The sequence below is a fragment of the Gymnoscopelus microlampas genome (genome assembly GCF_963454915.1).
Source record: "Gymnoscopelus microlampas genome assembly, chromosome: 21".
NCBI classification, from domain to species: domain Eukaryota; kingdom Metazoa; phylum Chordata; class Actinopteri; order Myctophiformes; family Myctophidae; genus Gymnoscopelus; species Gymnoscopelus microlampas.
In genome coordinates this window covers 37,937,620-37,953,563 of record NC_139958.1, presented here as the reverse complement: position 1 = coordinate 37,953,563, position 15,944 = coordinate 37,937,620, and the positions used below count along the sequence as shown (strand labels likewise).

Here is a 15,944-nt window from a genome sequence, read left to right as displayed (position 1 = left end):
AGTGTAACCCATAAGAATACGGTCAACTAAATATAGGGCCCATAAGGATGCGGTCAACTTAGTATAGGGTTTAAGTGGTTAAATGTGAATTCTGTCATCCTGAACAAAAAAGGAAAAACAGTGATTGCAAACAACTATATTTTTAACATGTATATTGTACATGAATACCTTGTAGAGGAGAATGTACTCACTAAACATATCTACTTACCAATAAGATATACTGTATGTATATTCCTATGGGTCTGTCTCCATCACACTGGAGAAGGACCTTGTTCAAAAAGCTTAAAAGGTTTATTGTATTGTATGACTTTCAATGCAGGTAAACATGTTAACTTCCTCAATAACAATAAATGGCTCACTCATGCCTCATTGTATTGTTTCTTTGTGTGATTTATGGACTTGGGTTTTGTCTCTTAGCTTTTTGTTTTTCTCTCAAAAGAGGATAAATGTTTATTTCCATTACCCTATATGAGGGTATTTACAGTACGTGCAGAGAATACTGGCACAAACAATTCTGTCAAACATTAGTTGATTTCATCAAGCAACGGGGCTGTGCAACAAAGTATGAATTAGGCTTGGTTCAACCTAGGGCTGATTTTGATGACAATATTGTGTTGTGAATATCAATTTTCTTTTTTCCAAAAGTTCCCAAATAGATTATCTACAAGCTCACATATCTACAAGCTCACAACGGGTTGACTCGTGATGCTTGTGGATTGAATACTTTTGCTTTTGTATACCAAAAAGCAAGTTTTGAAAGTATAAAATAGGGCTTATATCCCAGATATCTATCGATTGATATATATCTATTGAAGGCAAGTCCTTTTCCAGAAAGGTCTGAAGTGACACATTGATTCTGTAACCCTTTTAATGTTGATTTAATTAGGCCTCGTTGTTGCAATCCTCCAAACTTAGAACAGAGATCAGTTGCCAGGCACTTACCAAATCTGATATGTAGTGTAGACCCTCTGCTTAATAAGTTTGGCATTCTGCTCTCCTTCAATTAACAACAATGCCATGAGTTTTTTTGTAAACAAAAATAAAAAATGTTAAAAAGTTGACGCCTGTTACATATGCTTATTTTAAAAATCAAAAGATTGGCATGATACACACGGTTTCACACTGTTTTCACAGGAAATATGTCATACAACACAGAAACCATAGCAATACGGTGCACACTGTTTTCAGGTTGAACACACCCTAGATTTCATTTATCAGAGAAACCTAGTCTGGGTCATTGTCTAACTGGTACTGCCAGCTGAGGAATAAATGCTCTGACTTTCAATTAGAAAGACAAAATATGCCTAAATGGCCTATTATCTAAGTACAGTTAACAAAACATAATGTAGATGATAGTGGTCACACTGGGTATTGTAGACAACAATGACAGCATTGTATGATGTTGACTGACATCACAAATAATGAAAACATGGGTAGTATGTACTCAGTAACACCTCTATTACACAGGAAACAGGTTGCATTTAAAAGAACATCTCCACTTCCTGTCTGTTCTATTGCCTACAGTAAAAACGGCAGTGCCATTTGCATCATTAAATATATCATTTCTATTTCTGTAAAATGACTTGATGGCCATTGTATTGTACTGTGCAGCACTTCATTTACCCTTATATGGGATGGTATTGAGAGAGCCAGGAAAGTGACAAGACGACATGCAGCAAGGCCTGTACTGCAAGTATTTTTTATTAAATACTAGTAGAACATTTAAAATCCATAATAAAAGCAAAACACATAGCTTCTTGCTAAACAGAATAAAATAAAGAAATATTAAATGCCAAACAGCTCAGTGGCCTTGTGGTTAGAGCAGGGGTAGGCAACCTTAGGCACGGGTGCCAACATTGGCACACTGGCGTAAGTGTGAGAGAGAGGATTTTAAATAAAATCTGGTGGGTGGGTTATCATTACAATGTCCTGATGTGAAAGAAAATAAGAAAAACAAATGAGGTTTTTATATAGGCCTATATGGACAATCAAAATCTGTTGGGAATATTTTTTGATGTGGTGTTATGATTAAACATAATGTTGATATGGCACACTGACCATCAAGAAAATAAAAACGTGGCACTTCATGTCAAAAAGGTTGCCGACCCCTAGGTTAGAGTGTGCGCCCTGAGAATGGGAGGTTGGGGGTTCAATCCCCAACTGAGTGATACCAAAGACTATAAAAATGGTACCCAATGTACCAAAGTCCCTGCTTGGCATTCAGCATCAAGGGTTGGATTGGGGATAAGTCGATCCCTGCGAAATCCTAGCGTCACCTCCGGGGGGTACTTGTACATTTGGTTTTAGACACAGGAGATAGGCTCCTGACCTAAGGCCACACGGTTCAGGAAGTGTTGGTTCCCATAAAAGTTACTACTGTTTAACTTCACAAAGCAGGACATTAAGCTGCAGTTTGATCAATGAAGTTAAGATAAATATATCTTCTGACAGAGCCAGGCAAGTTTATAATCACATGGAAAGTGATTACTCCATTTTCCATCCCCGTGCCAGTAGTATGCACAGTTCTTGCCTTTACCGTCAATAGGCCGTCCAGTGCCCCAGTACCTGCAGAGTAAACATAATGCATTTTAACCACATCCTCTCAGTCACTCACATGTAGTGACTTTGGTAGAATTTCAATAGAGTTTTTTTCAAAAATGTATTACTCTGTTGTCAGGGGTTTTCCATTCACCCACGTCCAATTTCCATCAGCCTTTTTTAGACCGATCCAAAATGGTACTGTGACTGTCCCATTGCTCAATCCTCTGATGAATCCCTAATCATTTGTAGATGATTGAGACATAGTTAATAAGGTTTTCACCATATTCACGGAATTATATCACATGCATCTAGCAGTGGTTCTCAAAGTGGGGTCCGGGGACCCGAGGGGTCCTTGGGGGGTTCCAGGGGTCCCCAGCAAAAGTAGTTATTATAGCATCACACTCATTTTAACCACTTTGTCCATTTATATCATACTATAATTCTAGTAACCTCTGTAGTGGTGGTGAGAACGTGAGTGAAGATACCCGGTTCTCCTCACTGGCTGGACCAATTGCTCTAATTTTGCACACAGCCATTGACCATTACCATCTGAACGCAACTGTGAAGCCCGTTTTTCAATTTCAACAAATCTCAGCTTCTTATTAGCGTTTTTGCGTCAAACACTGTCGCCATGGTTACGGGGCTGCCCAGCTATGGGACGAACTGCCTCCCGGGTTGCCAGATCATGTGCGCATATCCCCCCACGGATGCGCTGCGCCGACCGGGTATGGTCTAGTACTAATAATAATAATAATAATACATTTTATTTATATGGCGCCTTTCAGGTCACCCAAGGTCGCCTAACAAAACAGAAAAGAAATACAAACAATAAAGCAAGTTTAAAAAACACACAAAATACACATAAGGCCTGCAGCAGACTTTTACTCAAGGTGAGCATAGGCCTGTTTGAATAGGTGAGTTTTGAGGTGGGATTTGAAGGTGGGGAGTGAGTCCATGTTTCGAATGTCGGGGGGAAGGCTGTTCCAGAGGCCAGGGGCAGAGCGGCTGAAGGCTCTACCCCCCATGGTGGACAAACGAGCAGCTGGGGGAACAGTGAGGTTGGTGGAGGAGGCAGACCTGAGTGACCGGGTGAGAGTTTTGATATGGATGAGATCAGACAGGTATGGGGGGGAGAGTTTATGGATGGCATTGAAAGTGTTGAGGAGGATCTTGAAGTCTATGCGGTATTTAATCGGTAGCCAGTGGAGTTGGTGAAGAACGGGGGTGATGTGGGAGATGGCAGGGGTTTTGGTGATGATGCGGGCTGCAGCGTTCTGGACCAGTTGGCAATTACTGTATGTTGGCAATTCAAAAATAGCAGATCTACAAGATCACAACACGTCACTTCGTGCCGCACTTCGGGCTTGTACATCTACTATTTTATTTGTATTATTTTTACATAAATCTTCTCTTCTGGGGGTCCCTGGCACAAAACCTTTTCAGGTGGGGGGTCCGCGGCCAAATATATATCATTTTGGGCGTCCATGACATGAAAAAGTTTGAGAAGCACTGACCTACAGTATGTGGATGATGGTACATGTACTGTACCTGGCTGGACGCAGGCACAAGCAGACACTAACCTGTTCTTCTTTACTGTTAATGATCACCAGATCTGCTCCTGTCTTCAGACATTGTTCTCTTCCTTCCTCCCAAGTTTTCTTTTCAGTAGATCTGTGATAACAGCTGCATCCAAACTTCTGCCACCCACTGCGACTTGACTAAACATCAAACAAGGCATGGATTTTCAGTGCACTGATCAATTCTATGTAGGATAACTATTTAAAAAAAGATAATAATGATAGATAAACGATTCCTTCAAAACCTCTCTCACCTGCTGACTCTTTCTGGTTTGCATCACTTTGTAACTGCTTTCTGTCCAGCACCAGGACAATGATCCCAGCCAGCAGCATAACACACAGCATCCCCAGACACAGAGCAACAACTCTGAGACGGTGGTTCCTGATAGGCCTTCTCACTGCTTTAGAGCGCTGTCCTGCAACGGAAAGTGCAGCTACTGACAAAGAGAAACGAGACTCAAGAGTCTAAAAGCTACACCCAGCTGGACCAAAGAGCTTTGAACTGACCAACAATCACTCTAAAAAAAAAAATACTCATCAAAGGAATGATATTGAAGCATATACACTCATTACTGTCTGCTGCAGGAAAGACAAATGCTTGTTTTTGTACAATAAACTTTTTTTCCCTCCTCTTTGAAATCACCTTGAACACATTTCAAACTCACCCCGAGTATGTCTCCCTGTTGCGTTCTCCCTCATGTCCCTCTGTGGTCCAGGGACGAAGGCGGTCACATTCTCGTAGATGACTGCCACTCTCCTCTGTCCTCTTTCTGCATCTGTAGACATCTTACAAGGATAAGAGGCTTGAAAAGTAACTATAGACGACAAATAGTAACTATGTTGTATACAGTATTCCTCTCTGCCTTGATTGACTGTAACGTCAAAATAACACACTATATAATTACTAGTTTAATAAATATACTGAGTGACAAAGATGTGACCTTGTCTGGCTGTGGCTGGTTTCACAATGCTTTAGCAATATAGAACAAGTTGGAAACCCACAAACCACCTACACACACACACGCATGCACGCGCGCACACACACACACACACACACACACACACACACACACACACACACACACACACAACGCGCGCACGCACGCACAGGAACAACATATTTTCAACTGGTAAACAGTCACTGTGACAGTTTTTACATTTGAAAATGTGTAATTTTGTCATGAAACTGTTTAAATTAAGACCTGAGGCGATTCTTTTAAAAAAATCGAAATCTCATTTTTTGAAAAAAATCTGGAAAATATTTTTTCAAGATTTTTGAATAGCCCAAAGAAATCTTAAAATGAGACGCAGATGCGTCCCCGGTCTTAATGGGTTAAGTTAGTATAAAGCAAGGTTGAAAACCGTCCCTTGACATAAGGAATTGTCCCTTATTTGTAAACTAAAAGACGTGTTCCTTATTGAACTGATAAGGCCAAAGGACACCCTTTGTTCCTTATTTTTGGGAATCAATCAATGACACATCTTACAAGTTCAAACAGCTCATATACAATATAGGTTCCCTCTAGACTTTGTGATCTTGTCGATCGATCGGCTACTTGGCCGATGTTGCCCCCCAGAATATGGATGCTGGGATTCAAGTGGTTACAAAAACGGTACATAATATACTGTGGGCTTTTATCTAGTCTGACGTCCCTTATTTTTTGTAGAAATAAATAAGGGACGCCCAGCCGGCTGCCCAATCCCTATGTACAATTTGAAGTAAAACATAGAATTTGAATCAGCAGATATTTTTTGTAACACTTCTGTACTGGTCACAGGTCTGTTTCAAATAAACATTTGGCCAGAAGAATGGCCTTGTTTTGGACTTCAACCTTCAGTCTTAAAAAATCACACCCAGTGTGAAGTGGGCGGTGTGGTCATCACAGTGGTCATCACAGTGATGGAAGCTATTTATAGGTTATTCATTTCATCATAGGGGTGTACTAATGTAGAGGGTGTACAATGGTAGAGGGGGTGTACAATGTAGAGGGGTGTACAATGGTAGAGGGGGTGTACAATGTAGAGGGGTGTACAATGGGTGGCCAATCACAGTGCAGCAAATGTCAATGTCCCAACCCCACTTATAGGGGCGGCTACACCGCCCAAAAATACTTTTTTATAAGAATACATAATTTTCTGAAGATATTATTCTGCTATATTGCTATACCCATTTATTGCAGCACAGTTTGGAGGGGATGGTCTGATTTGACAATATATGTATAATAGAGCTCCCAGCAGAGTAGTTCCGGAAAAGCGGACTGAGTGGCCCTGTCTTTCCCTAAGAGTACTGATCGTGGTGTAGCCACTGGGACGTAAGTCGGGGCTTGATCAACCCCGGCTGGGTCACCTGGGCGAGGGTGTATGTTGTTGCGAGACCCGTGAGACCCGAAACACCCAATGACCCCAGGTTACAACACTGATGATACGTCCCAGGTGCATCCGTGTGATGTTTTCTTTATAGGTAGTGTGTTGTAGTAGGCTATGCTTAAGTCATTGCTTGATGATATGGCAGACTGTCTCCATGTGGTTCAAAGACTGGAATATTCTGGTCATTATGACCATGAGTCTTAGCATCAAGTTTCATATTATTAACAACTGAAGGTCCTCTCTATAACAGGTGCATTGAAAGTGAAAGGGGTTGAAAATGTTTTAAACAGTATATTCCATGTTCTCCCCCCAAATAAATGAATAAATACAGTATTATTATCATTAATAATAATAATGATTGTGGTGTAAAACTCATATTATTTAGACTACTGGTACGCACACACGCGCACACACACACACACACACACACACACACACTACATACCTTTTCTCTTTTTATTGATTGATTGATTTATACAATGATGCTAAAAGGATAACACAAAAAGCCCTGAGGGCTTGTTTCCATTGAGGTCCTATATTCAATTCATCAAGACATTAAAGATAACATACAATAACATTGAATAATTGATTGAAAACTTTATTAACAGTTAAAAAAAAGCAAGTACAGTTTAATACAAATACAAATACAAGGATTTAACCCTATGGCTGGTTTCCATTGGGATGCTGTATATTCAATTCATAGAAAATCACTAGGAGCAAACGTCCTGTTTGTGTTTTATAAAATATGTGGCTGCTTATTTAAATGCAATCAAGTTTTAGAGGATGGAAAAACAAAAGTAAAATGGAAGAAATTATATTTCCTTCTGTCAACCTCAACCGTGGTACTAAGTTTGGTCCTCCTAGTCCTAACTTTCCGTGAAACGCTAAATGTGGTCCTCGTAGGTACCCGTTCAAACTAGACTGGGATGAATCGAGGTCGCTTTTGCCGCTTTGCACCTAATATTACTCTATGGTCTGCACATCCGCTTCCAGAGAGAATCGGCGGATACGGAAACGGTCCGTGCACTGGCCTCCTAATGTGTACGTAGAAAATGACCGGACACAGTTTTGAAAGTAGGCGGGCTTTAGACCAGAAACACCCGTGAAACTACCGAATAGACACCAGTAGTGACGCGAGGGGTTTACGCCAGTGTTGCCATGTCGGCTTATTATAAGCGACTTTGGGGCTTCTTTTTCTGTAAATATTGGTAGTTGCGGTTTTCGTTTTTTGTGTGCTTGTTTCTAAAGTGTAGTTGCTTATTTAGGCTTGCTTCCATATGTTTTAATTAGTATTTAAACCAGTGGTTCTCAAATATTTCCATGAAAATGTTTTGTGCCCAGGGAACATTTGTGTTGTTAGAACGTTTCAAAGAATATTCCAAATAGTCCACATTTTATTGCCAGAGTTTTTTATTTTAAATAGCAGCTCTACAAGCTCACAACTAGGGGTACTTGAGGGGGTTCCAGGGGGTCCCCAGCTAAATGATGGACAGGAACCAAATGGACCCTTGGGTCTGTAACTTTGAGAGTGTACAAATGGAACCAAATGGACCCGTTAGGGTCCATTTGGTTCCATTTGTACACTCTCAGAGTTAAATTAACATTGATTGTACTATATGAATTGGGGTCCCAGAGGTATAAATGCCATTAAATGGGGGTCCGTAGCCTAATGCATGTTAAACTGGGGGTCCTTGAAATTAAAATGGTTGAGAATCACTGCTAGAGAGACATAAAAACCTTCTCTGGGGTCCCTGGGCTTATCTTTTCAAATGGGGGTCCGTGGGGTAATAAGTGTCAATTTGGGGGTCCTTCTCTTGACATGAAAAAGTTTTGAGAACCACTGGCCTAAGTAAGTTGCTTGTTTTGGGCTCGTTCTGCTAGATCCGGTTGCTTATTTCTCTCACGATACATGGCAACGCCAGTGTACGTTGTTAAACCAAAGCCGTACGTGGCAGTCACATAGAGGAGGCAAAGAAGAAGAAGAACCACCAGGTAGCAGGCAGCAGTACGCCTCTAAGCTAACTGTCTGTCACAGTTTAGCCTCGTTATCAGCCCTGCTATTATTTATATTACGTCGTTTTGGACCTATTTTTGGGGGACTTTCCGAAAAAAACAAGACAAGGCCATGTTCACCACCTCGGAGCTCGCCGTGGTCCTCGCCGCGCTGTGTGCCACCGCGTCCGGCTACTTCGTTAGCATAGACGCCCATGCCGAGGAGTGCTTCTACGAGCGCGTCAACTCCGGCACCAAGATGGGCCTCATGTTCGAGGTGGCCGAAGGAGGCTTCCTGGACATCGACGTGGAGGTGAGCCTTGCATTAGCGTATATAACGATCTATACAACTTGCCGGGAAAATGGCAGATCTGCAAGCTCACGACAGCTTTGCAGATCTGCTATTTTTGTTTTGGCCGGCGAAGCCGCCGCCATACGAGGAAGTATACATCTTATAATCTTATAATAATATATAACTTGTCTGTCTGTCGATCAAGTGTCTGTGGGTGCCAGCACGTTGGTAAACTGAGGGTTTAGATCAGAGGAGAAGCGATGTGTTCATGCAACTGTAGACTGTTGAAACCCTTGGATGATGGAACAGGAAGTCTACTGTTCTGTTCTGTTGGTTGTCTAGCTGAATTGTTTAATTATTTAGGTGTCTTGTAGCAATTGTGCTTTGATTTCTCACATCAAAGATGTATAGATGTCATATACACGAATGCTGTATTGCAAGATTTATATTTAGATGCATTTTTAACTTGTTTTCTTTTTTGGTGATCTGTCTTTGCCGTATGTTGCCAACACTAGTTGTATATTGTATCTTACTTGCACCTTTTTATGTCATTATTTGGTTGCTATTATTATTATTTTACTCTTGAAGCTTAGCAGCATCTCAACTCTTGAGTCTTTACCTGTGTCTGTCCTGTGTGTTTACTGCAGTGATGCTGCTATAACAACAGAATTCCAGAAATGTCTGAAAAGATATGTACATTTAGATAAAAAAGTTAATGTACAGTATGTATACTGAAAATACATGTATATTATGTACATATCTTAGATTTTTCTTTTGACTTTTCTATGTTTTTTTCTCCTTGCTTTCTGTTTCTCTGTCGTCGTCCCCCCCCCCCTTTTTCTTTCATGAAAACTATGAATGAACTTGACACCTGTGAACCTGTGATGTGACAATCAAAGTGACTGTGATTCTGTTTTCCCTCTTGGGATCAATAAATGTCTGTCTATGTGTAATAGATGTGATATTCATTCATGCTTTCCAGATAACAGGACCTGACGGTAAGCAGATCTACAAGGGGGACAGAGAGTCCAGTGGGAAGTACTCGGTGGCAGCACACATGGATGGAACCTACAAGTTCTGCTTCAGCAATAAGATGTCTACCATGACGCCTAAGATTGTCATGTTCACCATTGATATCGGAGAGGCACCGAAAGGACAAGATATGGAGACAGAGGGTACGTGTGCGGGTGTTTGTGTACTTACGTGTGAGTGTGTGTGTGTAGGTGTCCAACTGTTAAAAATAATTGATAATTTAAATACATTAATTTAATAATAACCGATCCCTATTTTGGGTTTATCATTATATTTCTAAAGTTTCAATAAATGTTTATTTTTATTATTATAGTTGATATTCTTTTGCACTAGTGTTGTGCAATCTCGATTATTAAATTAATCGAAAAAGTAATTGATAGAATAATGTCCAAAAAATGACAAAAGTTGCAGCCCTTGTGTGTCTGTGTGAGAGACAGGTATACATAGATGACACCTTTCATAATTTTGTGTGTTTCAAGAAGAGTCTTGTAAACCAGTTTTATTTCTGTTCCTGCCGCTCTCCTGGCTTTTATTCTTTGCTTGACTGTTTATTCACTTTCTTGGTTTTATTTTGGGAACTCTTCTTTCCTCCTTGTAGGTGGTGACAACTGGGATGGTAGGGCAAAGGGCAAGCTATATGTGAAATGGACTTGGCATGTAAAGCACACAAAGCCATCTAACGAGTGTTTTCTTTTTCACTGAAGCGTAAACTAATATTGAGTATGAGACTTATATTTAGGGAATCAATACACCCCTCATGCTGCCTGGGAATGGCTTTAGAAACATCTCAGAAAGCATTTAAACCCATGAGGGCATTAATTATTCCTTGGTAATGGGTATACTGCTCGCCTCTTGCATTAGGCATGGGATTCAGCATAAATCACTGTGATACAGTAGTGCATGTGTTCCCGTGTGTGTGTGTGTGTGTGTGTGCGTGTGCGTATGTGTGTGTACACTGTGTTTTAAGTAGCCTGATTTATACTTGGTTGCACACGGAAAATAGCTGATCTACAAGCTCACAATGTATTGCATGGCAACTAGGCCTGCCGCAGTTATTACATAAACATATGAGCACAATTATTTGAGCCAATCGCAATCTTTTTGCATAATCATCTTCCATTCATCTGTTGAAAAATATTCATACATTTTCCAAAAGTTCCCAAAATAGAGGAAACAGCAGCACATTGTTTAGAAAGTACACAAGTATTTGATCTGTTTTGGCCATAGTACATTATTTATTGTGATTATTGTTACTGGTCATTGTCATGTCTTTGTATATTTAAAGGCAAAGAAATGTAATTTTATTAACACAGTACATTCCAATGTTCAGTGTCCCCAAAACGCAACAAAATCATTAAACACAATTATTTGTTAAGATGACTGTCAACTAAAATGTCATGAACAGCCCTAATCAAGACACAAGAGCTTGTAGATCTGTGTGCAACCATTTCTAGATCAGCTGGTTAACGCTAGAACTATTTATATTAGTTGCTGATGTTTGCCTTCATTATTTCAGCCCACCAAAACAAACTGGAGGAGATGATCAATGAGCTGGCGGTTGCTATGACAGCTGTCAAGCATGAGCAGGAGTACATGGAGGTCCGTGAGAGGATACACAGAGCAAGTAAGTCAGTTACGTAGTGTATATCGTCGCTGTCGGGTGGAAACCGTTTGTGTCTTTTCGTAAATTAACACCCTACTTGATCGTCCTACAAAAGCATCAAACGTAGCAGATTTGTTTTGAGCTTGTAAATGTGCTACTTTTGCTATTTTTGAATCCTGAAAAGGAATAGTTTTGGACATATGAGGTTTCCACCGAACAGAGACGTTATTGTCCCTGTGCCTTGTGTATATACCTTGTATCTCCATATTTCAACGTTTGCTTTTTCAAGTATTAACGAGAGCTTGTGAGTGAATGACTACATTGATATTTTTACAAGGCAATACATTTATTTAAGTCCAAACACAATATAAATCATTCCCAGGACAACACAAAGTATAATGAAATACTTCTTTCCAGTGTGGTCCTGTCAGTGCCCTAGGTGGCAAAAGCACCATTAAAATAAAAAGTATTTTTTTCCCCATTTCCTGAAAAGTAATTGTTTTGGACATAAAGTTTCCACCCAAAAGCAACGATATGAAATATATCCTCAGAGCCAGTTGGTGGTGTTTGTTGTATTGGTGTCATTTCACATGTTTAATCTACAATCCTCTTTTTCTCTCTGTCTAGTCAACGACAACACAAACAGTAGAGTGGTGCTCTGGTCCTTCTTCGAAGCACTCGTCCTCGTAGCCATGACGCTTGGACAGATTTACTACCTGAAGAGATTCTTCGAAGTTCGGCGAGTCGTGTAACCTGATTAAGTGGTCCTCGTGTGAAGCGGAAGCCGCCATTTTACTCCAATACCAAGACAGTCATTTATACCTGGAAAAATAAGACTGGCTGTTTTCAGTCTAAACACATTTAGATATATTCTTCCCCCCCCGTTAGCCCTTTGTTTTCAGCCCTTTTATCAACGTGATTATTATGGTTATGGTAACGACCTAAAGACCATGGTCCCTGGATTGATGTCACTTGATTAGCATTTTTTGTCAGTTAAGTTCATTCACTTTTTGTTTGTACAGTTTACTTTCTAGTACAGTTTTATCTCAGTCTGTGTCAATGACAATAAGGCTTATAAGCGACAGCTAATGAGGTGAAATGTGATGTACAAATGCTACCGTATTTGTGGAACGATAAAAAGTTCAAACCTTGAAAAATATACTGCATCACAATAAGGCACAAAGTGCCAGGAGCCTGTACTCAATTCTGCCAACCAAGCTAATGATGTTCAGGTGGCTATGTTGTTGCTGTTGCAGACAATCAGCCTCTAAATATCTGAAGGATCTTTTCTGGTTGATCACGGTGGGGAAACTATACTGTTTTTGATTCAGTTCACACAACACACTGTTTTTGGTCACAGGCTGTTGTCTACCTTTGTAGTTCTTAGGCCCAGAAATTCAGAAGTTGATTGCTTTAAGGGTACAGTCACACATGCACGGTGACAGCCAATATCAAACGTGTAAAGTTCGACGAACTTGCGTGGCAGGCCAATGCACCTCAACCTGAAAGCTGCGCACCTTCGCTCGCGTAGAAGGGAAGTGAACGGCACAACGGGATGCGACTGTTTCACTCGAGCATGTGTGACGTACCCTAATGCAGTGGTTCTCAAAGTGGGGTCCGGGGACCCCCCCCCCCCCCCCAGGGTCCATGAGAGTGTTGCAGGGGGGTCCCCAGCTAAATGATTGATTGTTAGGAACCAAATGGACCCTTATTGGTCTGTAACGGGGTCAGTTACGGGTCCATTTGGTTCCATTTTGTAGAGGGACTCTCAGCGTTATGGGGTCCATGGCCCTAATGAATACCATTAAACTAGGGGTCCTTAAATTGAAATCTGAAAAAGTTTGAGAACCACTGCCCCAATGTTCCAAATGCACTCATAAGCAAGTCCTTGAAGAGCTCTTGGTTGCTGGTTTGGAAGCTAAGCTGTATTTCTATTGTGGCTCTGAAGCTGGGGTAGAAGAACACTGTAGAACCTTACACGATGAAGGGGGGAGGGGGAGGGTCAGTCCTGAAATCCAATGATTGGTGGTGTGCTTTAATTGCTTCTACTTTGATTGTAAATTTGTTTGGTTCCGGGATTTTAAGTTAGGTTATACAAAGTTTGTGGATTTTTTCCCTTTTGAGCTTATCCTGCGGGATGCTACATTTGGACAAAATACCTTTAGAATACTTTTTATTTTATTTTTATCTTGTCATCTTGCACTCAACACATGTCTGCAACTTCATAATTGTGGAGGCAAAGCCACCATTTTGTATTTTATTTCTGCAGAGTACAGGAATAATTGTTACAGTACAATACACACTCACCTTGGTGTGATCATCAAAGTATAATTTAAGATAATGAGAGTCAAAAGTTTTAGAATGTCTCATAATAACCCAGCGTTCTTGATAAATCCCAAATTCTGTCTGGCTTGTTTCGATATGTGGTGGGCAGTTAATGGTTTCTTGAAATGTCTCAGTTGCACTTGCTACAGTATGTGTCCATTATGAAATAAAACTTTCATAACGAAAACTTGTGGGCCCCATAGTTAAGCAAAAAATGTCACCTTGATATCTATGGCAGTGTTTCCCAAACAGTGGTTAAATATCCCTATTTTTCCTGCATTTTGTTTTTAATTGTTTAAAGAAATGTTCCACAAAAAATTTAAACAAATTAAAATATTTTTCAATTGAATTTCATAAATACAAAAATCAAAGAAATTCCATAAATTAGAAATAAGAAAATAGCAGATCGTCTATTTTCAGTAGTTTGGGTTACCTAGTTTGGTTTGGGAACCACTGGTCTATGGTTCTCGACCACACTGGAATCGACTACAACGTGGCATTGCTGGGTGCACTGCACACACCTTGGAGGTGTGGTGTGAATTCATCAGCTGGTTCTGGTTTTGGAAAGGGGTGGAGCAGTGATGAGATTACCTATTAGGCTTTGACATGGTGAACTGACAGATTTTTCTTGAATTTGTAGGCTATATGCCATGATGTGGAGTGTGCGTGTATTTGTAAAAAAGTGCTGGTAAATGCTTGATTCTATTTAAAGGTGCAGTAAGTGATTTTCTTTTGTTCCAATGATGTTAAATGGCTCTATAGTCTGATGGTAACCATAGCTGTACAGTGTTTGTTCAGTAACACGGAGGTCCTTATCTCTCCAGCTCTTTAAACAGAAAATGCTTTTTCAGGTCAGGATAGCAATTTCACCAATCAGGAGAGAGAACTCATACACAAGATAAACAAGTGAAATTGGAAGTGAAGACACAAAAATAATTTGCAGACCAAATGCAAAGGGGATCACTATAAACTGAAGTTAATAAATGGGATGATTAGCAACCCACCTGAAAATGTATTTTCTGTTTATTAAAGAGGTGGGGAGACCTCTGTTATTGAATAAACACTATTATAGCAATGATTATTATCAGAATATATAGCTTTAACCTTTTGACAAAAACCTTTTGCAGTGATGGGGGAAGTGAAGTCTCAGTAACCTTTGATTACCGCCATTTATTCAAATTATTTTGTCCAGGACCTTTTACAGTACTGAAGTGGCAACCATTTTATAATTCAGGCATTTAGCAGGCTTTCTTTATCCAGAGCGACTTACAGTAAGCAAGGTAAACGCAACATCAAATGTATAGAGACAGTGTAGTCAGTATAGGCTCATAACCCTACCATCAACCCTACATTCACATTGTGTGGTATACTCTGCGGTGGAAGAAGTACTGAGATTAAGTAAAAGTATCAATACCACAAGGTAGAACTCTGTTACAAGTGAAAGTCTTGTATTCAAAACTTGAGTAAATGTACAAAACTATTGGCATCAAAATGTACTTACAATACCAAAGTAAAAAAATACTCATGCAGAATGGTCCATTTCACAATAATATAATTGGATTGTAATACATTAAAGTAATACATTAAGTAATACATTAAAGTGTTAATCACTTTAATGTTGCAGCTGATAAAGGTGGGGCTGATTTTAATGGTATGTTCTGCTGGGTAGATTAACACATATGATTCTATTCTGCCACAGTAATGTATGTTTTATATTAATCTAAATCTGCAAAGTAACTACTAAACCTGTCAAATGATTGTGGAGTAAAAGGTACAAAATGTTTCTCTGAGATGTAATGGTGTAGAAGCATAAAGTACTCTAGTAAAGTGATAAAATACATTTTTTACACTTGAAAACGTGTGAAATGGGACATTGTGAATAATGAGCACTTTTACTTTTAGTACTTAAAGGAAGACTTCACCCATTTCCAACCTATCTTCATATAATAGGTCCTCACTAATGTTCATGATAAAACTGTACCATTTTTTTCTACTCAGTCTGTGTCTCATAGGAGAGCTGTGGAGAGTTCAGAAACCCGTCTACCAGTGACATCATCGATGGGGAATCCAAGCTAATAGAAACTGCAGGCTTTGTATTCCTGGAAAGTTGCAATGCAATAATAGAAGCCATTGTTCTCGCGTTAATAAAAATCTAAATAAAATGTTTTAAATCTTGCCAAATGATGATGTCACTGGTAGACGGGTTTCTGGACTG

The 15,944-nt window shown here is 39.9% G+C and overlaps 1 protein-coding gene and 1 long non-coding RNA gene across 2 annotated transcripts; one reads left to right on the top strand and one right to left on the bottom strand.

Annotated features, from left to right (window-relative positions):
- Positions 1-2,360: 2,360 nt before the first annotated feature.
- LOC311037005 lies at positions 2,361-4,255 on the bottom strand. Its single transcript, XR_014599913.1, has 3 exons — positions 4,122-4,255; positions 2,667-2,776; positions 2,361-2,565 (listed from the first exon to the last, which is right to left on the bottom strand). It is a non-coding gene; the product is annotated as an uncharacterized lncRNA (long non-coding RNA).
- Positions 4,256-8,428: 4,173 nt separating this feature from the next.
- Positions 8,429-14,022, top strand: tmed2 (transmembrane p24 trafficking protein 2). Its single transcript, XM_084046591.1, has 4 exons — positions 8,429-8,790; positions 9,752-9,944; positions 11,318-11,425; positions 12,032-14,022. Exons 1-4 carry the CDS (start codon positions 8,611-8,613, stop codon positions 12,154-12,156), a joined length of 606 nt encoding a protein of 201 aa, XP_083902717.1. The 5' UTR covers positions 8,429-8,610; the 3' UTR covers positions 12,157-14,022.
- The last annotated feature ends 1,922 nt before the right edge of the window (positions 14,023-15,944 follow it).

Excerpts from the sequence above, each read along its gene's own strand:
- tmed2 (XM_084046591.1), top strand. The coding sequence starts at position 8,611 with ATGTTCACCACCTCGGAGCTCGCCGTGGTCCTCGCCGCGCTGTGTGCC. Across the intron at positions 8,791-9,751 it reads TCCTGGACATCGACGTGGAG|ATAACAGGACCTGACGGTAA; the intron begins GTGAGCCTTGCA and ends CATGCTTTCCAG. Across the intron at positions 9,945-11,317 it reads ACAAGATATGGAGACAGAGG|CCCACCAAAACAAACTGGAG; the intron begins GTACGTGTGCGG and ends TCATTATTTCAG.